The 25,708-nt window shown below is 42.4% G+C and overlaps 1 protein-coding gene across 2 annotated transcripts in view; it reads right to left on the reverse strand.

Moving 5' to 3' along the window:
- E(bx) (nucleosome-remodeling factor subunit NURF301 E(bx)) overlaps positions 1–18,927 on the reverse strand; it is a 38,119-nt gene extending 19,192 nt beyond the window's left edge. Inside the window, exons 1-8 of one of the 2 annotated variants that reach the window (XM_065232195.1) lie at positions 18,579–18,927; positions 14,485–18,398; positions 14,296–14,425; positions 13,817–14,233; positions 13,419–13,751; positions 12,944–13,287; positions 10,956–12,252; positions 10,721–10,881 (exon numbers count right to left, since the gene is read on the reverse strand). In XM_065232195.1, coding sequence (XP_065088267.1) covers positions 10,721–10,881; positions 10,956–12,252; positions 12,944–13,287; positions 13,419–13,751; positions 13,817–14,233; positions 14,296–14,425; positions 14,485–18,398; positions 18,579–18,927 — 6,945 coding nt within the window. Of the gene's footprint in view, positions 1–10,720; positions 10,882–10,955; positions 12,253–12,943; positions 13,288–13,418; positions 13,752–13,816; positions 14,237–14,295; positions 14,426–14,484; positions 18,399–18,578 lie in introns of both variants that reach the window. The other variant, XM_065232194.1, reaches the window with a different exon arrangement.
- Between the last annotated feature and the right edge of the window lie 6,781 nt (positions 18,928–25,708).

A 25,708-nucleotide genomic window follows, 5' to 3' on the forward strand; every position in this document is an offset into this window, starting at 1 on the left:
TTTAAGTTCGGTTAATATTGCTGATTGCATCTGCAACTGGACAGTCCCAAAAATTCAAAAAATGTGATAAAAGTGCACGATTCCGTCAAATCGTTGTGGTGTGTCTTTGGAGCACTCATTGAGTGCACCGAAGACAACAGAAGAAGAAAACTCGCACTTTTATCACCCTTTTTAATAAGTGAAAACGTGCTTATTTGTCCAGTTTGGTGTGAAGTGCGCAATACAACTGTACGCAATATTTCTATTTTTTCCGGCAATATATTTTAATTATTTAGCAAAGCACAATTGCGTGAGCTCGAAGTGGTACTGTAAGAAGCATTGAAAAACTAGATACCACCAAATAATTATCATTCTAACATACACTACATAAACGCATAGAATCCACTAGGGAAATATCCGACGGTAGTCTGACTTTTTTTGCGTTTTCCGGAAACCGGCAAAAAATACTCACATTCGTTGCAGTTTCACGACCGCAGTTAGGGCAAAACTTGGCAAAAATAGTTAACCAGTTCACTGAGAATTCAAACAAACTCAAAGCGTAGACAGCGATAAAGTCACGCACAAAGCTGGAACATTTTGCTCCACGGCAAGTGTTAGCAGCTTTTGTAAGCAATACATATCACGTTGCCAAATCGTCTGATAATATTTCCGCGAATCTCTGAATATAGGATTGCTGCTAATAACCTGCCCTAAAAGAGTCATCGATTTCAAGTGCTGACGAATGGCGATTCATCTTATGCCATTTTTCGAAGCTAATTTCCTAAACACCGATTACATCATTTGACGCTGATTTCTCTTCCATCGACAGACAACTAGTCATCACAATTTTTTACTTGACCATCTAACATCCATTTAGTGTTGCATTTCAACCAGCTCAGTAAAAAATCGACCGCATCTTATGTGTACTTACCTTCTCCTGATATGTGATAACCAATACCTAAGCTAAGTTACAGTGGAACATTTCACAAGGTGGATAAAACCGACAATGAGTTACAAAAAAATACAGAGGACAGAGACACGCAAGTAGTAAAGCAGCCACACCACTCTTAGACAACAATCGAAACATCTGTTACTTTTTTTATCGATAACTTCGCTAAGAACAAAAGAATCCTCTTATCAGCTCCACGGCACAGCCCAGCAGCAGTCTTCATATTCTTCATTTCCTGCTAGGTTCTGGTTTCAGCACATATTTCAATCTAAACAATTCTGCCTTTAGCTTAAATTCAATTTACGTAACATTTTCGTTATTTTTTTTTGTTTTGTGTTAGTCAACAACCCATAGCTTCTTAGCTTGTTCGAAAAAAATAATAATACAACTAACGAAAAACTCAAACAGAAAACCTCCACTCTCCGTGTGTTACCTTCATTACTATCTCATTCTGCCCGTATGGAAAACTGATGGAAATTTTGCTTGCGGTTAATGGACAGTCTCGACAAGAAATAAACGAAGCTTACTGAAACAACAAAACTTAAAAGATACTCTGCTTGTCTCTCGTTGTTTGAAGAAAGGGGAAAAATAAATTAAATTATGTCTGAATAATCAAAAATACACCATTTCATCGTGCTTTTGTTGAAATACATTTTTCTACAATCGGTTTTATCGTTTCGAAACGTTTCGCTTTCGATTATTTCGTCGCAGGAAACGGAATAAAATTAGCAATGCTAACCCGGTACTATTATTTTTGTCTTAACGGCTTTTTTAGTCTAAACGGGAAACTTGTGTGGAATGGAACCCGGAAAAGAGTACGGAAACAAAACCAATGAAATGTGATTGAACAATTTTGAACAAACTAATAAACTAACTGAGAAAATTGATTAAACCAAAGGCATTATCATTGTGTGTTGCAATCGTGTGCATCTGTCCGATCTTTGTTGCGTTTCTGATACTCGGTTCACGTTCTGACCTTACAGGAGTTCTTTTGCTCTTTTTTTTTTGTATGTAATTGAACGGTTATAGATTGATCTGAGTCCTTGAAAGCGGAACCAACAGACGAGACGCGCACTGAGCCGTTCTGGATCGGTAAAGATAGCTCCTTGTCTCTGAGTAGCTTTGTATGTTCTGTTATCTGGCATAGCGTGTGGCTTCTTTTCTCTTGCTTTGAATCGATACTCGGAATCGATTGGAGGGCAATTGATATCGGAAAAGAAAGACTAGTAAACGCAAAAGGTTAACTCATTTAATATGAAAAGCTTTTAATTGTATTTCATTACTTTCCTTCATCTCTTCATCTTTGTTTCAAATAATGTACATTTTGTTTTCTGCCTAATCAATCTGTGTTGTTACAATCGATGATGTTAACATTAGTTTATTTTTTTTTTTAATAGCAAAAAGAAACTTAATGAAAGAATAGTTTAACCTAGGTCGAATGTTTCAATCTTCGATTAATCGAATTGGAATTCCGGAATTTAGTAATCGTCAGAAATGATAAATAGTAACACTAACGAAAAAGAAAATTACCGAAAGATTCTTGATAACATTAGATAAAACCAAACACAAACAAAATAAATGCTGCTAGGTTGTTACTATTTGCTTGCATCTGATGTTCGAATCTCAAATTTATCGTTTCTTCCCGAATGTTTTATTCCGTTCTTTCAAATGCACAATGAATAGGTATATTTTTAATCTTTAGCCATTGCACTGTTTTTGTCCAAAATGGCTAACATTGCTCAAGCATTCGTCGATAATTTAATTTATTTTCTCTCTTTTTCTCTTTCTTTCAAAACAATGTGTTGTTGTTATTATATTATAGTTCCTACAACTGTGACGTTGGTTTCTTGTGTTAGGAAACGAATAATGGAATTATTAATCTCTACTAAGGATACTTTTGTTTCTTGATGTTTGTTGTTGTTTGTTTGATCACTATGATATTCCTTATTCTATCATTCTAAATTGGTTAATCGCTAGTTCAATAATTACTCATTAGTTGAAGGGAGAGATAAGATATTGACTTTGTTGTTTGGACTATAATTTACGGATCTTAAAACCTAGGTAGTCAATTTGATTGTAATGCCTCTCTGAATGTGTTGCTTGTGTGTTACTTAGTTTGTTTTTTTTTTTTATAGTAGGCATGACGAGGGGCTCTACCGTTTAGTTGTTAAAACGAGAGGGGACTCCTAATGGGATTTGAGTTACAGTTACGAGAAAAGAGTTACGAAGTTCAGTGAGAAACGGGAATGTGTAGCTTTTTTGTTTTAAATTTCCAGCGATAGATTATGGTTTTTCGGGGGCAGGGAGAAACAAATCGCGTAAATGCTGTTCATTTTTTGTTCAGTCTTAAGAGATGCATTTATAGGCTTGTTTGCTGTGTGTCATGGAATTGGTTTGGTAAATTTTCATGGAGTATCACCCGTAAGCTTGGCTTACGAGGGAACGAGTTGTTACAGTGCAGCATACAAAATGGTAGAAAGTATCAAAATCGATTCGTTGGATTAAACTAAGTATAATGAATGAAGATTCTTGATAGGAATAATCGATATTGGAGTGTCTACACTGTAGTCTTGCCATCTGGTGCCAATAATACTAGGAACTCAATAATAAGGTACGCATAACAGGTGATGTTGTTAAACAAATTAAGGCGCAGAAGTTGTGTTGGTTTTTTTTTAGAGGTGGAACATGTCAACTGGTTTAGCTCAAGTTTTTTCCCTGTTTTTTTCCAGGAATGCTTCCCGGTTGTGCGAAGCCGAAGACACTAGGTTAAATGAGTCATTACTAAGACAGCAGAAATTTTCCTGGATCTTGAATTTGGTTCTGCGTTCGAAGTCTCCAAAATTGTGTATGAAAATTCACTCAAAACATAACAGGAATCAATGAATTTCTTTTAAAATAATTCCCCTCTACAGAGTTCTTTTCAGAATTATTCTAAAATATTTTTTAGATTCTCTATGGGTGTACATTGAAAATTTATTAATATCAGTCCAAGAATTCTCCGAAGAACCCGTCAAAAATTCGCGAAATTCGTCCTTCGATTACATTCTCTTCAAATTTTAAACTTGTTCTATGATTTCACAGAAGCTTCCATCCAATTGTTTTTAATTCACTTCAATTCTCCTTAGAATTCCCATGCAATGTTTATTCAATCGAACCTCCACTGGCCGGTAGTGATATTATGGAAAAAATCTGCTTGCAATAATCCTTGAGATTACTATTCAAAGCAGCTTTAGTCCAGGAGTTAGAATGTGATAGCTCTATTGCAGATCCAGCAACCCATTTCAGAATGTCTCGTAAGTCACATTACAATAAACCCCGTATTATCAATTGGACAATGCCAATGCCTACCAGTGTTGCAAAATCTCGACAAAACACGGTGATATTCACAATTATTCACTTTCAGTCATCGTCAAGGCAAACTATGTCAGTCAATTGTCAGTGACAACCCGAGCAAAGCTGGAGATCAAATTGAAATCAAAATTAGCTGTTATGCTATTATATAATTGTCCTGTGCGAAACGTGGCTCGATTATCGAACGCTTTCCAGTCAAGTCTTCGGTCCTGACTACGAGGTCTTTCGTTGCGATCGGAATCCTAAGAACAGCCGTAAATCTACTGGTGGAGGTGTCCTTGTAGCTGTCCGTGGCGGGTTGGAGGGAAAGGCCATCGAGAACGATTCATGGAACTATGTGGATTAGGTTTGGACAGCCATCAATCTGGGTGATCGCACACTATTTCTATGCGCTCTGTAAATTCCACCTGATTGAGTCCGCGACAATGAACTCATCGATACTCACTGTCGGTCAGTTTTCACAGTTATCGAAAGTGCCACTCCAGTTGATGAGATATTCATTTTTGGTGACTTCAATCTGCCAGGCGTTTCGTGGAGTTTATCTAATAGCGGATTTCACGCTGGAGCTATTACCCTTCTCGACAACTATAGCGCAGCGACGCTTTCTCAAATTAACCATGTAGTTAACGAAAATGATCGTAGTTTGGACCTCTGCTTCATGAGCACACAGGACAGGGCTCCATCAATTTCCTCGGCTCCTTGTGCATTAACTAAACCAGTTCCACATCACCCGCCTCTAATTGTCACTGTTGAGTTTCGACGACTATTCCGCTACGGTTTCATATGACTTCCGTAAAGCTGACCACCGTAGCATCATAGATGTATTGTCTAGCATGGTATGGGAGAACATCCTTGATCCAGATGACGTTGAGGCTGCAGCGCAAACCTTTTCACATGTCTTGGCATATGTCATTGACAGACACGTCCCGAAAAGAACTCACCACAAAGTGTCTCACCCTCCCTGGCAGACGAGAGAGCTACGTAGATTGAAGTCAATCAAGAGAGCAGCACTGAGAAGATTTACGAAGTATCGCACGCTTCCTCTGAAACTACATTATGTGAGGCTGAATCACATGTACCAGCGAGTCAGTCGTGAATGCTTTTCAAGTTTCCAACGAGGCATCCAGCTACACCCGAAATGCTTTTGGAACTACGTGAACGAGCAACGCAGGGAATCCGGCCTCCCATCGTCTATGGAATTCAACGGAGAAGTTGCTGCCACCGTTCAGGATATATGCCACCTTTTTTCCGAGCAATTCACTAATGAGATACCAACTGACGACCATATTAACCTGGCTGCCAGGAACGTTCCAGTAAATGATCCAACGCTGGGTGCAATTGATGCTAATGCTGAGATGATTTCTAAGGCCGCGACTCTGCTCAAGTCATCCTTCAATCCTGGACCTGATGGAGTTCCATGGGTATTTTTGAAGAGACATATTGCTAGCTTGTTAATTCCGCTTCTTCGCCTGTTTCGAATGTCGCTCTCTAGTGGCATATTTCCATCTTGCTGGAAGCGCATAGGAGAAACCAGTAAAGTTCAGCAGAAGTCCCTCAACCTGGAGTCGGAGGTAGAGAGAGTTAGAGTACTTGGTATGGTATGGAGACCATTAGAAGACGTTTTCAGTTTCGAGATCAGCCTGGAGGAGGAGGTTCGAAACATTGTGGAGAGTCAGCATGTACCTACAAAACGTCAAGTCCTACGGACGATCATGTCCCTGTTTGATTGGTGGCACAGTTCTCAGTTCACGGGAAGATACTCATGCAACGAATCTGGAGGACTGGATCGGACTGGAACGAGACGATCAGTGGTGAAATACTTGAAGACTGACGCAAATGGATCGGATTGTTGGTGAATATAAATGAAGTCAAAGTCCCCAGATGCTTCTTCTTAGGAACGGGAGCTACACCGAATGATTCGCAGATTCACGTCTTTGTCGATGCAAGCGAGAACGCGTCCGCCTGCGTTGCGTATATTCGGAGTATGCGCAATGGGATACCTCAATGCACGCTGATAGCCGCGAAGACTAAGGTAGCACCGTTAAAACCCCTCTCAATACCGAGACTAGAGTTGCAGGCGGCCTTAATCGGCTCCCGACTACTGGACAACATTTGCAAGGCGCAGACGGTACAAGTGGCTGCTCGATACCTCTGGTCAAACTCGACGACCATCCTTGCGTGATTGAAATCTGAGACACGACGATACCATCAATTCGTCGGCTTCCGGGTAGGAGAAATTCTGAGCACGACTACAGTGGACGAATGGCGAAAGGTACAATCGAAAGTGAACGTAGCGGATCAAGTAACGAAGTGGAGAGACGAACCCAGTTTCAGACCCGACGACTGGTGGTATGTAGGACCGGCTTTCCTACTGAAACCAGGCGAGAATTGGCGAAAGGGAAATTCGGAGGAGTTTTTGACGGCATAGGATTTGCGAACAGTCTTGCTACATCATCGAGTCATACCACCGCCGATCATAGATTTTCAACGATTCTCCAAGTGGTCAAGTCTCCAGCGGACGACCGGATACGTTGTTCGAGCGACAAAGGTGTTCCTGGGTATGAATGCTAAGGGTCCACTTACGCAAGAAGAGTTGCGGAGGACCGAAACTCTGATCTGGCAGCAGGTGTAGAAGCAAGAATATCCGGATGAATACGTCACGCTCAGCTACAACAAAGAGAACCCATACGCGGAATCGAAGCAGATCGTAGGATCGAGCGCGTTGTACACTATGACACCGATGCTGGACGACGATGGAGTTCTTCGGAGTCGAATAATAGCTGCACCGATGGTAACAAAGGATGTAAGGTATCCAATCTTCCTCCCCAAGGATCATCGGGTGACGGAATTGCTCGTGGAACACTATCATGTCCGTTTTCTACATGGGAACCACGAAACGGTAATCAACGAGATACGACAGCGGTTCCGGATTCCACAACTTCGCACGGTGATTGCAAAAGTAGCCAAGCAGTGTCAATATTGTCGAATCCACCTCGGGCACCGATCATGGCGCCTCTTCCAGAAATCCGGCTGACCGCTTTTTTACGGCCAATTCACGCACACTGGGGTGGACTTCTTCGGGCACATCTTCGTAAAACAAGGTCGCAGCTTGGTCAAGGGTTGGGTAGCGCTCTTCACGTGCCTGTCCATTAGAGCAGTGCATCTTGAGATCGTCCACAGCCTGTCCACTCAGTCCTGCGTGATGGCTATAAGAAGGTTTGTGGCACGCACGTCGGGGGCAACGTTTTGTTCAGAAAACGGGACCAACTTTGTGGGAGCCAGCAATTTGCTGAAGGAGCAGCTGAAAGCTATCAACGAACACTGTAGTGTGTGACATGTGCATCGCACATGTTAACAAATCCCAAACTCTCAAGGACCACACTCATCGGCACTCTGTAGATTTCCAACGCCATCGAACTGCGATATGCAACGAATGCAAATGAGTCCATAAAGCAGTTCGATGACTTAAAGCCTGACACGACAATAAATGTATTAGGGTCATATTTCACCCAAAGACGCGCAAACAGCGTGTCGTTGTCAAGCGCATTTGGTTTGGCGCAATTAGCCTTCTCCAGAAATCTCTCTCCCAGTCCTCTCTCATTTCCAGTATCGATCGCTGATAGGTGATCCAATACATTATATTACATAAGTGCTTTCAAGTGTCTCCAAGTCTCGAAGCAGAATCGATAGTTAACTCGAGACCGCTAACCTATATCCCCTTGGATCATTCGGAGCAAGAGGCTCTCACGCCGAACCACTTCTTGGTCTACGGGCGCAAGGCATCAACCAACCTAGCCGAGATCTGGTGCAAGACCACGCAACTCTACGTGACAGCTGGAAGCTTGCCCAGAACCTAGTTGATGCTTTCTGGAGCCGTTGGGTACATGAATATCTGCCTATACTTACCCGACGCACCAAGTGGTTCCGACCGGTAAAACCTTTGAAACCCGTTGACTTGGTGGTCGTAGTCGACGAAGGCAAGCGCAACGGATGGCTGCGAGGGAGGACTTGGATGTAGTGTCGGAAAGGATGGTCAAGTTCGAAGAGCAGTGGTGCACACTTCCAGGGGAGTGGTCAGCCGACCGGCAACTAAGCGTGCGTTGCTGGACGTTCAGGGATTATCTGGAGAACCGGAAGAGCAGTGTTCAAGTGAACCGGAACTACACGAGCGGGGGAATGTTGACGAACCCACTGGGCAGTCGCCGCCAGCTTGCAAGTGAGTCCCGGTTACGCCCTTTACGAATGTGCGGTCGAGCATAGCTGTTATGCTGGGGTGAACTGCCAGGTGAAAGAAAAGGATAAAGAAACTATCTATTGAATTGAGTGGAAAGAGTTAGTGCGTCTATTGCTTTATTTCAATAAACCTGCATGTTGTAGTTTGTAGTCAACAAAGGTAATTGAATTTCTAAAGGTGGAATGTTTCTTTTTTAATTAAATTATATGATAGCAGCGATTTGCATGAAGGAGATTGTTGGAGAAAGCTAGTGTGGAAAAAATTATAAAAGGCACCAAAATGTAAGTTTTTCTTCAAAGCGATTTGACCCAAGCTAACACCGAAATAGATGTTCAGCTTTGAAGCTGCGTTGAATAACCTGCTACCAGAGAGGTGTTTCCTTTCCGTCCCGCCACGAAACTTTTATCCAGAACAACACATAGACAAGCATCTGTAAATTATTATTTTCCTAATATGCTTAAAAATTCCCAGGTTTTTCCCGGTTTTTCCTGGTAAAACAAAATTCCTGACATTTTCCTTGTTCACTTGCCACCCTGGATAGATCTTAATGTTTTTCAACGAAATTACTAGAAACCAAAGTTGACTAACTTTTTGAACATTCCCACGCGCAAGTTGGATGCGCTTATTCACATTTATTTACATGGCATGTTCTAACTTGCAAATCAGGATCATGTAATTTCACAGCTAATTGATGATTTCTATTTCTCACTAGTGTTGCAACCAATCCAATGCACTTGTGTTCCCAACAATCTAAGAGTTGACTTATAATCGATACCCATGTTACACCATGAAACAAACCGTCTTATGGCATCAAATTACGCTCAAAATTCAATTCCCTTGATACTTTTCGCGGTTCCTGGGATCCTTTCACAATCGCCATGGATTTTTCTACAGAACTTCTTGAAAAATCTACTTTGAATTTACACAACTGAATTGGAGTTCAAGTCAAAACTCTCTGTTCGATGATTTGCGCATCCCTACTGCGCTCCCCAACCGCAAGACTTTGGCACCCCCTGTGCGATAACAATTGAATTACAACACACAGTCCTTTTCTGTTCTTTTGTTTGACCGAATAAAGTTAGTTGTGCTCCATAGTCAAGAGAATCGAGACGCTTTTTTATTAGATTGACTACGGAAGAAATACTCGTTGATTGTTCGTAGAAACGGAACCCTCAAAATTTACAGTCCACTCGATACCGTTAACACTCTCTTAGAAATTGTATCTGAACTACCTTGGTGTTATCCATTGCATTCATTCCAACATCTCCTCAAAATTCCTCTGGAATTTTCATAAAACTTCTCTTAACCATTTAGTCCAAGGTTCTTATAGAACTGGCTTTTGCCCGATCTTACCCCCCGGACGGTCTTACCGCGTCTTCCCATACCCTATGTGATATCTGCCATAATACTTAAAATAAGTAGTATTTGAGCTATTTGAGCGAAACTACATGAACCACCTCTAAAATACCAACACTTTTTCTGACCTGAATTTCCTATTTTTAAATAGAATGGAACCTAGTGTTTCAACCAGATAGGTTGGAGGAAATTGGGGGTAAATGGAGGACGCATAAAAAAGAGGTAGAACGCTATTTACTGAAGCAGATCGTTGAACTTAGAACCCACGGAGGACAACTTAAACGTTAGAGGTTAGGAACAAAAAATACTCTTATCTACTGCCAATTGATTGCTATTCTTTGTTTGTAAACAGTGTGTCACGTCACAATATATGCGTCGTAGCAGTAGCAGTCGCGTTTTCGTAAGGATAAAATTTGGTTACACTATGATTTGGTAAACGGAAGATTAAAATAGTAAAACAAAATACAAGACACTGTATACTTAAGAGCTTAACATTTAAAATAAGGAAACCGACCCTAAACTGCCTCACAACAGAGTCTTGTGATGTACAGCTACAAAATTACGGGCAGCACGATCACTTCCCACTAATGTGACCCATCCCTATTACTGGTTTAGAATTCGTTACAGGCTTTTCTAAAAACGCGTCTAATCTATATGTACAATACTGATGATTATAAGGGTACTATATGTACAATAATCCTAATCTCGTGTCAGCGGGAAACAATCGTGCATACCTTTTCCCCACTTTGATCGTTTCATCACTTGGGTTAATAAAATCTCATCACGATTCGATAAAAAAAAAGTCCGAAAATAATAATAAAAAAATAATCAAAAATCTAGTAACGACTTACGTGTTGGTGGAGCTGGATGTGGGTTGTACCACCGTCATGTTTGATCTGGACTGGCGCCAGCGGAGGAGGCTGTGCAGCCGTGACCTGTTGTTGGGACGGTTGAATGGCCAGGTAGATTTTGGTTGGCCCGAGCACGCCCTGCTTGCCATTGGATTCCTGAGCTGCTTGGCAAAGAAAACGAAAACAAATTGTTGGTTAATGCTAGGATTCGCAAGCTGAGTTGGTGAATACCAACCTTTGAGCAGTTGTTGCTTAACCTGCTGCTGGACCAGCGCCGACTGCTGGGGAGTGAACTCGGAACCTTGCAAGCCTTGCAGCACTATCCGCGGACCCTGTTGGGTTTGTATTACCTGAGCGGTAACGCATTTGATTACCGTTCCCGGTGGTTGACCTTGCAGTAAGGTCTGCTCAACCGGGTCCAGCGTTTGCTGTTGTTGTAGTTGCTGCTGTTGCTGTAGTTGCTGCTGTTGTTGTAGTTGTTGCTGTTGCTGTAGTTGCTGCTGTTGCTGTAGTTGCTGCTGTTGCGTTGCGGCCGCAAGTTGTTGGAACGTGGTTTGAGATCCACCGGATGTGTTGAACGCTTGCTGCATGACAGTGGTTTGCGTTACCGGCTGCTGTTGGACAACCTGCTGGATGGTCGTTTGTTGGGTCGGAGCCGCTTGTATTACCTGTTGTACAGGCTGAGGTTGTGCCGCGGCTGGAGGAGGATCGACCGCATTGGCCAAAGGAATGATTTGGGCGGTTCCATTTGGTTGCGTTTTGATATGAGCCACCACCTGGGCTTGGTTGTTGCCCAAGGGTCGTATCAGAACTTGTTGACCGTTCAGATTAGCCAACTGCAGCTTTCCGCTGGACAACTGTTGTGCTAAACTTTGTCCTTGGGTAAGCGGGGCAGGTTGAGCCTGGATAGTGTGGACCTGTGGCTGCGGTTGAGGCTGAGCAATAGGTTGCTGAATCTGTATTTGAATCTGCTGGGGTTGTTGCGGCTGTGGTGTCGAGGTTACAATTTGGTGCATTTGTTGCACCTTCTGAACTTGTTGCATTTGTTGGATCTGCTGGATCGGTTGATTCTGTTGAATCTGGATCGGTTGATTGCTGATAATTTTCTGACCACCAATCATGATCCTTTGGCCTCCGATCATGATTTGCTGACCAGGAGATGCAACAATCTGTTGTACAACCTTTTGACCGCCGGCTTGATTGATGATGATCTGCTGAGGTGACCCAGGAGTAGCGTTCTGAATGAGAATCTGCTTTTGAACAGTCTGGCCAGTGGGAGTCGTAGCGACCAACACTTTCTGCGTCTGGACAGGACTCTGTCCTGGGTTCGATTCGACAATAACCTTCTGGCTGGCACCCTGCAGCAGCTGTTGCAGATTCGATTGGGAGACCACCTTCTGAACCGAACTTCCGGTCGTTGCAATCAACTGACCGCTGGAGGTAATTATTTTCTGAACCGCTCCCTGCTGGTTGTTGATGATGATCTTTTGCGGCGTGGCTGGCTGCTGCGGTGTCGTGCTAGTGGCTTGCACCTGGAGGAAGAAAATAGGATCGTAACTAAAACTGAATCTACTGAATAAAAGGACACGGGAGCTCGTAGGACGGTTTAGCAATTAACGAGCTTTGTGCTGAGAGTTCCAAAAACCCCTGTCGCCGCTTGGTACTGATGTTTCCACGAGCAAGACTGGAGACTTTCTATTTCAGGATTAAGTCCTGTGTCCCTTGAAGGTGGAAACTTCAAGATACTCAATGATATGACAAAATAAGGTAGGTAAGCTATAATTCAGAGATACTGAGACAAGTTCACAAGGCTCAATGGACAAATTTGGAAGATTAAGTCCGCAGGACCTCTTTGGCAATCCCGTAGGTCTTGAGAGGTACCTATATACCACAGGGAAATTTTTTGGATCTTAAGGGCATGTTGAGAAGACTAAGTTCAATGGATACACAGAGGAGCTCTTCACCAAATGGGGAAGCTCGGAATATAGAATCTAGTAGACATTGTACTTAGACTAGTCCAGAAATCATCAAAATAAAGCACAGTGAAAATCTAGAAAACCTCGAAGGGGAAGGGAAGGGGAATCTGCAAAAGCTATGAGAAAATACGCTGGGGGTCTAAGATTGGTATTCCTTCATCATTTAAGCATGCCCCTAAGAACCTATTATCGCCATCAGGATTCGTCCTACTGTGACCACTGTCCCGTCAAAATCCATCTAACTTACCTTCTGCACCACCTGCTTTTGGATGATCTGTTTGATGGGCTGCCCAGCTTGATTGCGAACCACTATACTGGGAGACTTATTTACAATTTGCTGGGTAATCGCCGGGGAACTTACCACCGTAGTAGGGGTGGTCTGCTGTTGCACCTGAACCTGTTGTTGTTGCTGCTGCTGCTGCGGCTGTACAATCGGTTGCGGTTGGGGTTGAACTACCGTAGGGGTGGTGGTCACAGAGGTGCTTGCTACATTGCTGGTCGCAACGGAAGTGGCCCCAGCAGGAACCTTTGTGATGATTTTCGAACCCACCTTTGTGGCAATGGATTGCTTACTGGCGGCGGGGTTTGATCCTTCAAAAAATATAGAGAAAAACGCACGATGTAAGTCGATGGGTATACTCTTTCCTACCAGTCGCCAGCGACCGTTGGCAAAGGAATGATACGTCGTTTATTATACAACATAAGGAATCTTTGTAACATACCAGGTGCTGCACTGAGAACATGCAATTTTCCATCGGCAGTTTGGATCAACTGCTGACCCGGGTTGAGACCACGTACGCTGACCTTTCCGTCGGGACCACGAATGATTTGGACCTTTTGCGGACCTTCGGACTTCGCAGGTGGAGGAGACGATTGCTGTTGCGGTTGTGATTGCTGGGAACCGGAAGCGGTCGCTGTTGATGCCGCTACCGGAGATGCACGAGCCGGCTGTGTGATGTTTTGCTGGATAACTTTAGTCGTACCATCGGCGTTTTTGACAATGATGCGACGCTGGACGATGGTTTGCTTGGGAGGAGTGGCACCATCTGTTTGTCCTGGATAATAGGAAAACATTAGAACCATATGTCTAGTTTAGAAATAGAGGAGGATCGAAAAGTACCTTGCTGCTTGAGTTCCATTGCACGTTTCTGATTGTGAGCTGCCCGCTGCAGTCGAAGTTGCTGTTCCATTTTCTCGGTGATTTCCTCTCGCGAGGCCTTACTGGAGATGACTGCCGATTTATTGTGGATGTTGTTTGACGACGCACTGCTACCGTTGTTGGTCGGTGTAGACGAATTGGACGATTCACCCGAAGACGTGGCGGTCTGACGGTTGGGTGGAAGCTTACCGGTACTCGTTCGGGTAACATGTTGAGCTTGGGCTGCAGCCAGTTTCTCCTGCTTTTCGCCGTACAGTTTGATTTCCCACAGTTCCAGTTTGTCTTCATCGATCCACTCTTCGCTGACTTGTGGTTCCGTTTGCTGTGGGGATTCGGCACGCTTTCGCTTTCGCAAACCGGACCGGATGGATTGAACCTCTGCTTTTAATGAAAGTTAATTTATTTACCTTTGTAAAATGTAACACGCTAAGAGAACTCACCTCGAACCGTTTTCGGCAGCTCCAACGGAATGACAACCTTCCGCCGGAGATATTGCATTCGCTCGTTAAAGACACCCGCATACCGGTGTTTGAGAATCTCCAGAGACATAATCTCCGACTCGGTAGTAACCTGCCAATGTAAAAATCACCTATTAACACCCAGAACAAACAGAAATTATATAATCCTACCTGATGCTTTCCATCGCTGGTCACCGGTTTCATTGCCATGTCATCCCACCGTAGGCAGGTCCAGATGATGCGAAGTTGCAGTGCCACCGCAGACAACGTAGTCAAATTCAGCGTACGATACAGCCAGCATGTTTTGAACAACGGTCTCGCACACGGATAAGGCCACACGGAGTTGTTGTTTTTGGCCATATGGTGGAATCCGACCACTGGCAGGCGACCTCCTACACGAGCCATCTTCAGCAATTCATGCATGGGCAGGACCATTATCGAGGTAGTTTGCTTCCGAGTAAAGAAGTAGTTCACAGCCGGATACTTTGGTTTCACCGGGACAACGGCCTTGCTCTCGCTTTTGACCTTTGCTTCCGCCGCCACAGGTTTCCGTAGGCAGATCTTGCCTTTGGAAGAGCTAACGGAGTAAACCCGGGTGCTTCCATCTGGAGCAAGTTCCTTTTCATCTGCTTCCTCCTTCTTGACGCAACGGGACGGAAGGGCAAATCGACGGTTCGGTTTGTGTTCCTTCTTTGGCAGAACAATCACTTCTTCCTCTTTAATCTTAGCTTCGGCATCTTCAACGACGATCGAGTTGTTTTTACTGTTCCGTGATCGTCCTCGACGAGTGGATCGGGGTTCATCACACGAGTTTTCCGATATAGAATTGGAATTATCGTTCAACTTCAAACTGTCGTCCATCTTCTCGGAACCGTTCAATGCCGATTCGCCTTCCGTGCTGACGATTTCCTCCTTGACGACCATATCAGGTGCATCTTCGGTCTTGATTTCGACTTCATTCGTTACGTTATTGTTATGTTCTTCTGGTAACTTTGCCGCAGCCATAGATTGGACGAATTGTTCGTCGTATTCAATCAGGTTCCGATGGGCGCGTTCCCAATCATCTAGGATCGATCGGTACCGGTTCATCGTGAAGTTGGCAAGCATGGAATCGAAGTTTTCCGTTTTGCTTTCCGTCAATTTCTGTTCCAGAATGGATTTGACTCCACCAACCGAAGTGTTGGCCATCGGAGAGGTTTTCAGAGCTTGAACTTTCTTTAAAAGCGGCAGCAGTTCTTCTTTGATTGCTTGTTTTTGCAAGCACAAAGGCGAATAGCACTGACCATTCTCGCAGTCCAATGAGTAGCATTTGTTCTGCTGCACTAAACCATTCACCTGCTGATATTTAGAGCGTAGTGGGAGAATCTTCTGAATCAACGAATCCACCTGTTCGCCATTATTGCGGTTGTGCTGCTTATTTCCATGAAGCTGGTTTCTCACATTTGAATTGTTGCGATGGTTTATGATGGTTTGGAGTTGCTTCTCAACGCATTCACCTAATCGACCTAGAACGACTTCCGGTTTGTGGATCACATTCACATCGATGTCGTCCTCTTCTTTAACATTGGAAAATGTTTGCTCTTCGGCTTCCTTAAGATCCACGCGCCTCTGCAACAACCCGTCCAACACGGAAGCTGTTTTCGCAACCTTGGGATATAGGATACGAGCTCCCGGATTTGACAGTGCCTTGGAAACATCGATTTCATCGAAAGTATGCGGAACATGGAATGTTTCAGTTTGGTTGAACTTCTCCAGCAATCGACTGTCCAACGCTTCGTTTCCAGTCATAAAATCCAGTTCTTCGATTCCGGCGCGCACAAACTGATAGGCTTCGTACGTCTTCCCTTCGATCTTTAACAGCTTCTTGTGCACTTCTGCCACAATCGGTATCAACACATGACCAACTTCATTAGTTTCATGCCTTGGCTTTTTGCCTTTCCTTCGACTAAAGGACATCCATACCCAATCCCACTGTCCGTGGATTCGATATTCTTCGCCCTTCTGTTTCCAAACCTGATGCTTTAGCCCAAGGGAATACTTGACAAAATTGAACGTGCTCCGGTTGCGTTCTTCCTCGTCGTCTCGTTCGCGCTTCTCGCGTTTCTCTAGTTTCTTCTTTTCTTCTCTTTCTGCCGAGGTTATCTTGTACATCTTGGTGTGACCTAGCTGTTCATGCCAAACGCTAGCGAATATCACACTCCTCATGCACGCCTGTAGAATACAAAGGATTCGGGCAAAGTCCTTCGCCTTTGTACAGGCACTAATGGCTCCGATCCAAGTCTTCCTCAATTTGGACCAATTCTGATGCAAAAAAGGCGAGGCCACAGCCTGCTCTAGTGCAATGATCGTCTGCTTGATGGTGGAAATGATCTGTGCCTGAGTGCTATTCATTCCTCCACCAAGCCACTTGAACTCGGAAACCTGTGTTAATGAGAATTTGTGCGACAGATGACGCTTCTTGTCCCGATCTTCGTTCCTCTGGGGCTTGTTCAGTGCAATCGGATTGATTGAGTACTGGTTGACATACGCCTTGAACCCGTTCTCCATGCCCAGCTTGAAATGTAACGTTCCATTTGACATCTGGGTCAATTTGTTACGCGTCAATCGCGAATCTTCGTCCTCTTTGGTCAGTGAACACTTCCTTTTCTGGTCCTCGCTACTGATCGTTCGCGGAGCCAACGATCCTGTCTTCAGCCTCGTCACATGCTTATCACCTGATGCTTTGGAATCGTCTTCCTCCTTACCCGAGGACTCAACACCATTCTCCTCATCGTTAGATTCTTCATTTTCGCCACCTTCTGTTTGCTCATCGACGTCCATTTTTTCATTATCTTCTTTCGACGCAAGTCCTTCCTCTTCCATCAACTTCTCAAGCCGCTGATTGTCCAATTCAATGTACGTTTTCTTATTTCCCTTATGCTGGCCTGTTATCGTCTCCGTGATCGTCATGTGCCGAACAATTTCATCTCTCCTCTCGTCCAGCTCCTTACAAAGATGCATCTCCAAATCAACGGGATCCAACTTTGAAAGTAAGTACTCAAACTGCTTTACCGTACTGAAATACCACACCTCCGACGAATCCTCCGTCTCTATGAAGATTCTCCTTCCTATGAACCAATACTTCCGTCCGTGCCGGTCGTACCCCAGCAGTTCCTGTCTGCAAAGCATGCCTTGTTTTTCCTGTGGCGTAATACAATCCATCACTCCGGAAACCTTATGCAACTTACACAAGGTACACTGCCAATCCTCACTTGGAACATCCACCAGCGGTGGATCTACACACTCCAGATGAAACACCGCTGGACACGTCTCGCAACACAGCAAATCGCCCAACCGATGGCAGATACGGCAATGATCGTCGTAATGGATCGGACCCTCCTGTAGCATATCGTCCCGCACCGTTGTGGTAACTAGAAACTGATCCGTTAAAAACTGTAGCACTCTCAAACGATGTTCCGGTGCCACAAACGGATACTCATTCACGGTGAGTATCTTCAACACCTCCTGATCTAAACTAGGATCACTTTCAATGTAACTTCGAAGCACTTCCGGCCACGTAATAACGTCTATCAAATATAGTGCAATGTTGACACTGTCCTTCTGATCCAGCGGTGCAAAATGCGTCTGCTGGGAATCCTCCTCTCGGAGTATCGCCCTCATTAGCATGATGTGTATTTCCGTCAACAGTGGACTCTGATCGTCGCACGTGATCGCAGCAGCGAAGTCTTCCAACCGAAACGGAGACAAACGAACCAGATTCCTGAACCTTCGGATGATTTCATAGATTGATGTACACTTCAGTACGATGCTATTGGGAACGAGCAAATCTTCAGACGATGCAGGTAGCTCCAATGGTGGATAGTTGCGCTCTTGGAGCCACACCGGATCCGGTGAAGGTTCCTTCTGACAGAGCGCTCCGGTCGACGCACTGAAACTGTGAATCGAGAAATCGGAATCGGATTCGTTCGCTAAACTGTCCTCGGACTCACTGGCTGATCGCATCGAATCATCGTAGGCATCGCTTTTGTCACTGTCATCGCCAAAATCCGAACCATAGTGGTACTCCGATTCGTGGTATGTGTAACCTGTGGAAAAGTGTTGTTTTATGTTTAGAGCTTTCCTGGAACTTCCCTCTTTAAGTAGTCAAATTTTTATTTGTGACCCGGATTTAACCCCCCCATCGATCGTTTCCTTCTTCATCCGAGTTATAATTTTTGAAATCTAGCCCCCCTGAAAGCTACATAATCAAGAAGTCTTTTACTCACTTTTACGACTGTTTCCGCCTCGTCCACGACCTCCGGTGGAACCTCGTCCTTTCGCTGCCTTGCCCTTGGGTGTCTTGACCGGAACCGATCGGCGTGATGTCGAGGGACGACTTTCTTCGCTGCCCTGCGGAGACGATGCTCGCGATGCCGACGGAGTGCTGAAGCGCGAATCCCCGTTTCCTCCATCTTTGCACAGGTATTTGGGCTTCTTCATTAGGTGGTACTGAAATTTACTCTTCGGTCGCTCCATCAGGGCTGTTTGCGACTTCGGTGGTCGCCCACGTCTTTTGCCGGTAGAAGTTCCCTCCCCGGCCGCGGCAGCTGCTGCCGCTGACTTGCGACTACTCATTGCCGTGCCTTGCTATTGATTTACCTCTCTTATGTTTTCGGTAACAGTTCAAACGAATTTCAGTAACGTTTCCTTTAACGTTACACAGCTCAACTTTCTTTGGTGATGTATTTTTTTTTTTCAACTTTATTATAGCTGTTGATTGGAAAAAAAAACAGAATGAAATGAATTATTGGATAAGGTTGTTTATGTCGTGTAAAGATTTGTATATACACCAAAAAAGAAGCAGCGCATGCCGATTTCCATACAATATGGTCAACTTTGACATGATGTAACTTTGTTAACTTATTATGATCAATTACTACAATTACTACAAACATGTTCAATCTTACGATTACAAAATACCAAATTTTCGGTAGCAATTGCCGGAAAGTGAGACAGTGTTCTTAAACATAAATAAACTGCGACCAGTAATTTGAACTATTGCAGTATAAATGGGTCGGTTATTTAAACTCTCTTGGGATGTTTCTCTGGAATCCCTAGAATCCATTCTAAAATCTCCTCAAACTTTGTGACAGTATCCTGAAAATCTAGTCCAATCCAAGGGCATGGTGGTGACCAGCAAATCCCGGTTAAGCATAAAACCTAATGCGGTTTATCCGAAGGGATCATTAGGTAAAATGAGCCAACTGGGCACTCAAAGACAGCAGAGTTTTTCCTGGATCTTGAATTTTCATCTGCGATTGCTCTTCAAACTTTGTCTATGTTTTAATTACTGTGAAAATTCGCTCAGAATTCTTTGGCTGAACAGTGGTCGGAAATGACAAAATCAAACTATTGATTTAACCAAGAAAAATGTGTCGTAAGTGTCTATACAAAAACGAGTCAAACTGGACTAACTGCTACTGAATTCTACAAGCAACATTTGAAACATTCGCAGTTCGGCTGGTTTATGTTTTGAAAAAGGCAAAACACATGAACATTCAACGTGACCCTAATTCACTCATTTGAGGGGGTTAGAAGGGGTGTAGGTGACTTTGATCGATTCTCTTCATCGACTTGCTCTTTCGTTAATAATTCAGCTGCAGACACATTCCTTGATTCGTGTGCCATTCTGAATGCCAGATGTGGACCTCCTTTATCAAACTATGTGGCAGAAATAGCACAAAATCTGTTTATAAAACTGTGGCTATCAAAAGAGAAAGTCGATGAAGAGAATCGATCAAAGTCACTACGTTGGAGTACAAAGACTAAGCTTTAGAAAGAGTAGTTGATATTGTGTCCTAGTTTGCCACCTTCTCCCCTATATGCAGTCAAAAATATTGTAAAATAATGTTAAAAGCACTATGACTTTGCAAGTAATGCACATAGCCACATACTGTCTTCATCAAAAACATGTAGTTTTACTTTGTTTATATTGTTTGCTTGAAAAGTTTTTAATTTAAAACTAATTTTAAAGGGGTAACGATAGAAAACGATTCATATATCCAAAATTATTAGAAATAGAAAACTGATAACTGAGATCTGTTTCATATTTCAAGTAGTTCTACAACTTTGTCTCTTTAGGGGGAAACGTTAGGTTTTTCAGTTTATTCATAGTAGGCAATCATATTTTTTTTTAAATTGTAGAACTGTGGGCAATACTAATGTGAACAATTCCTCTGAAGACACTATTTAGATTAAGTCAATTAGTTTATTAACAATTCAATTAAGTTCGTGATTTTGCCAAGATCTCCTTTAGAATTATTCCCCTTCAGAGTTCTGTTCAGAATTCCTCTAAAATAAATTAAACATTCTCTCTTGGAGTCCCTTAATTTCATTATAACAGGGCAGAAATTCTCTGTAGAACACCCCAAAAAAATAAATGGGATTCCATTCGAATGTTGAACGATTATTGCAAGAGTTGTTCACTGATGCTTATTAAATTCGATTAATTTTTCCTTAAATTTTGCATGTAATTCACATTAGAATTGCCTTGAAACTTTTCTCAGAATTATCTTGGAGTTCTTCTCTAAAATCTTCAGCAAATTCAAACTAAAAATTCTACTCTTAATTCACACAACTGACTTGGAAATCTTCTCTGAGCTACCTTGGTGTTATTAATTGAACTAATTCTTAAATCTGCTCAAAATTCCTTTGGAATTTTCATCAAAATTATCTTAGGTAATTGTTCTTCAAAGTAATTTATACTGAAAATCTAGTCCAATGGTGGTCTGCATTTTTCTCAAGGTCCAGAATATTATGTTTCTTTCGAGGGGAGCACGAAGTATTCTTTCCACATTTGTAATAGAATTTCACGGGCTTTTCCCGTTTTTTTTTCGATTTCCCTGTTTACTGGTTACTCTGCAAGGGTCTTGAATTTGTTTCAAGATCCAAAATATTATTATTTTTTCCGAAGAGAGAACCGAGTAGTTTTAACCAATTTGTTATCAAAATTTCCGATTTGTTCGCAGATTTCCCGGTTTACTGGTCACTTTAAACCGTTGTATCTGACATCTGACCGGTGTAGTGACAAAACGACGTATCAACACGGTGTATGTAACAATCAAGGTTTTTAAATGACTAAGAGGGGCGTGCTCGCCTTCGTGAATGAACCAACAAGGCGAAACGCTTAGTTGCCGTGGCTTAAGGAATTTCGCAGGGAGATCCTTATTCTCGTAACCACTTCGAAACATTTAAGTGCACAAATATCAGCTTCTACGATACGTACCACAATGAAACTGTTACTCCACGTTACATGATGTAGCAATTTGATGTGAAATGGGGCATTCATTTCAGAGATGTGTGTAATCGAAAATTCGAAGTGAAATGCAAGTATAGCCTACGTGGTGGCCATTTGTGGACTCTACAAGGAATTACCTTAATATTCAATGTTATATTTCGCCTAAAGGTAGCCTATATAGATATAAACAGGTATGAACCATCATATCATACACACTTAATCACGGCTTCCCTGTTAGGTATTTTTTTTACAGTTTTCGAACTGTAAATCACAACAAAATACCGATCATTCAGCTATTTTAAATACAACTACTGATGTTCGGTAGCCATTGCAACAAACTACTGAATACGGTAATAGTAATTACTGGATGTACGGTAAATTAACAGCTTTACGGTGAATAACTAAAACTCAGTAAAATTAAACACCGAGTTTTTAGTACTGATTAAAGTCTTCAACCGAAATTCCAAAATTACTTATCACACCAGTAAATGGAATTACTTTACGTCAACCACCTCCGTTTCACCTCACGCGCTTGACTTCGGAATTTTGTGTGTGAAAACTGTAAACCTTTGTGAAAATCAGTGAAGCGGCTTCCAACACTTACGGAATTGGGCATCGACTTCCAGGTGTTTTATTAGCTTGAACCAAACACTTTGAATTGCCTGCGGTCGAGCTCCAGACTTAAGCACGCAATCTGGCACTCTAATAGCGAATTCGTTTATTATCGGGGTTTGAACCAGTTCCAACCCAGTGCGAAACCGAACTTTTTGTCAGTGCGAACCTCAACCTGAGCTGGGTTTTAAAAACAAACGATCAAACTGACGTTTGTCAGAAAACAAGCAGTCCCAATCTTGATACCCGATCCAGGTTGGAACTGAATAATAAACAAATTCGCTATAAGAATGCAATCTAGCCAATCAGCCGGTCGAGCTACGATGAACCTCTGACCGCTAAAGCTGGAGTAGCTCACGTTTAGTTTAAGTTACAGCAAGATCATTCCACCCCTAAAAATGTTAACCTGAATCCTCGAATAAAAATCATTAAATATTCGAATTATTTTATTTATTATTATTCACTAATCTTGTTTTTATTAAAAGTAATGAAAAACTTAGCAAAAAATGTAAACAAATAAAAAACTGAAAAAGACAGCAATTATTTAACCACAGTCAAAAAGGATTAACTCTTAGAAAAAGTTATTCTTGCAAACATAGTATCTCAAAACATAGAACCTCAGTAACGACATCTCTCGGGCTTCTCGCGGAAAATAAGCTTGCTCGCTAACTCGCAAACAATATTACATAAAAGTGCTATAGAATGTATAGAAACGTCAAAGTGATCCGATGCCAGCGCTGCGGCGAGCAGTTCGCGGAACTTATAATATTCAAATCAACCGTTAAATGCGTGAACGAAGATGTACAATGAAGTGTTACGTCTGTTTGTCTGTGATTTTACCGACTAAAACGGTAATTTTTGACAGTTCAGATATTTTGCGATTTACTGAGTTTTCAGTTGAAGCAAAAGCTACTGAGATGTTTACCGAAAACGCAGCTGTTTAAAACCCTAATAAAATTTTACCGACTTCGGTAATCTAAACTCTGTGTGTAGCGAAACGTTCAAATTTCTGATATTACAATTCTTAAGGTATACTCTAGGGGCATCCCACTCTAAACTTTGTATTTCTATCGATATACCTATAGATACCTGGGAATATTTATAAATACTTTAGAAATACTTAAGAAATATCTAGCGATGGTTTGTTTGTTCGGTTGCAATAGCCTATAAACAAATTTAATTTGTTTATCATTTATTATATTGTTACCGAACGGTAACAGTTTTTTGTTGCGTATAATTGTGAGACGATAGGACACAGTATTCAGTATGCTCAGAAAGTTAACGGTCAATTTGTAGTTGATAGCCATCTATACGTTTCGTGACGGGTGGCGATTGGACTCCCATAATGAAGAGGGCAACGATGGAACAGCGGATAGAGCAAAACGCATAACGAAAGGGAGTTGCTGGGTGGTGGATGAGCTATGATGAAGAGGAGAAAAGGTCAGTGAGTCTGGAGCTCTGGAAGAGAGTGGATCTGGTGAAATTTGGATGGGGTTCAGAGACGTGAGGCACGTTGTTAAAGTGCACTTTTGGAAGGTAGTGTGTGAAGAGCCTATATACTGTGCCTTTCGGAGACCGAGATTTCAACCTTTGGAACAGCTAACATCCGTGGTCTCCCAGGATCTGGGATCAGTCCACACTACAGCCGCCAATAGAAACGAGGATCGGTAGCTTGACATAGACAGCGGCCGGTTTCTCTATTGCAGCAGCGTAAGTGTTTCACCTCCCGCCCGCCATTGGATCATTAAAACCATTCAATTAAAGCCTAAATTAACCCTTTTTGTCAAGCTTCTAATAATTCCGAAAACTCTCCCTACCTCACAAACGCCCGGAGACTCAGGAGCAAAAGAGGCCTTTGATGCCCACCCCAACAACTGCCGACTGGCTTAGACTAGCAGTCAGGGATGTAGACACGTCCCCTTCATGGACGGCGCTCAAGCTCCCGGTGTCAAACAGTTGTGAGTTTCAATATTAATAGAATTAACTACACGCCACTGACCGTATCGTACGTGACTCGTTGATACAGTTCCAGGAGGAAGCTATACTGATGGCCATTGGAACCATTCGACTATGGCTCGTTTAAATGTATCGTTCAAAATACAGATCTGAAAATGACTATCGTGTTATAAGTATAGTTGTCACGGAGGTTTTCACCCACTAGGATCTTGATCCTGTTATAATGACTACGGACATTTAAGCTGATGGGAGCTGGTATCGGAACTTGTGGCATCCGGAGAGCCAAGTCTCATGGCTTCCCGTAGCATTATGGACCGCAGAAATGAACAACATTCCCCCATACGATGTCCTTCTACTTGAAGCTCATAAAGGTCACCAAGTTAGACAAGTTCAAATGGAAAAAAAATCAGTTCAGAACAAAATTTAGAACGGTCATTAAAATTGCAGGGCTGTTACAAGATTTTCTAAATTAGATCCGCGAAATCCGCGATTCCTCAAAACAAATCCGCGACTTCAAATACTCATTCGCGACAAAAAAAACTGTATTCATTGCCTAAAAATAACATTTGTATACTACTACATGGCATTTCAAGCTTATTGCTTATAGCATATTGGATTTTTGCCTGCTCTTAAGTTAGTGTTCATTGAAGTACTTTCACATTTTAATTGAGAACTTTCTATGCCTGTACCATCCTATGCCCAAGAAACTAGAGAAATTTTCCAACTCGAAAAATTAATAGACCGGACGGGAATCGAACTCAGTCGCCTCCAGCATGGACTTGCTTTGTAGCTGCGACTTTACTGAGCTAAAGGAGTATCGTTTGTAACTTTTTGATTTTTTTTAATAACATTGTATCATCTTCAGTTATTAATGTATAGTATAAATTCAGAGTAATTTGTGAGCATAATAAAACACCCTTACATTATAAGATTCTATTGAATAATACCGGCCTAGATTTGATGGAACATTTAACAAAAATTAATGCATTTTCATTTGAAATGCAAATTTTCTTGAAAGTTAACCTTTGCGTCTCTGACGTATTTTGCTGAGCTAAATGTTGTAGTTAATTTGGCTCTAGTTTTCTCAATTTTTTACCGATTCATACCAAACACCCTGCGCATAATCGAAAAATTACCAGAGTTTAATAAGTCACACTTGTTGGTCACGTCGCGGTTGTGTATTTACATGGATATTCCTTGTAGTCTGTCCAATGGTGAGACATTTTCATGATATTTTTTTTTATTTCGAATATGAACCTAGCATTTTTCGTTGTCAAATCATAACCGAATCGTATATATGTGACTTTGTGGGTCATGCAACACTTATTACTATGTATACCGGAAATTCTAGGTTTTCCAAATCGTCCAGGACATCAGTTGATTTGTTCTACTAGATCAACCAAGACTGCAATAATGTCTATAGTATCGACAAAATGTCCAATCAGATTCAAAGTGCCTATATGGATAATGTTTAATTATTTCCACGTATACCAGATGATCTAGGTTCTCCAAGTCGTCCTGCAGTTCAGACGATTTGTATCGAAATATCGA

This window comes from Ochlerotatus camptorhynchus, unplaced genomic scaffold (assembly GCF_037179485.1).
Source record: "Ochlerotatus camptorhynchus isolate MF236.1 unplaced genomic scaffold, CSIRO-AGI_Acam_v1.1 ptg000365l, whole genome shotgun sequence".
NCBI classification, from domain to species: domain Eukaryota; kingdom Metazoa; phylum Arthropoda; class Insecta; order Diptera; family Culicidae; genus Ochlerotatus; species Ochlerotatus camptorhynchus.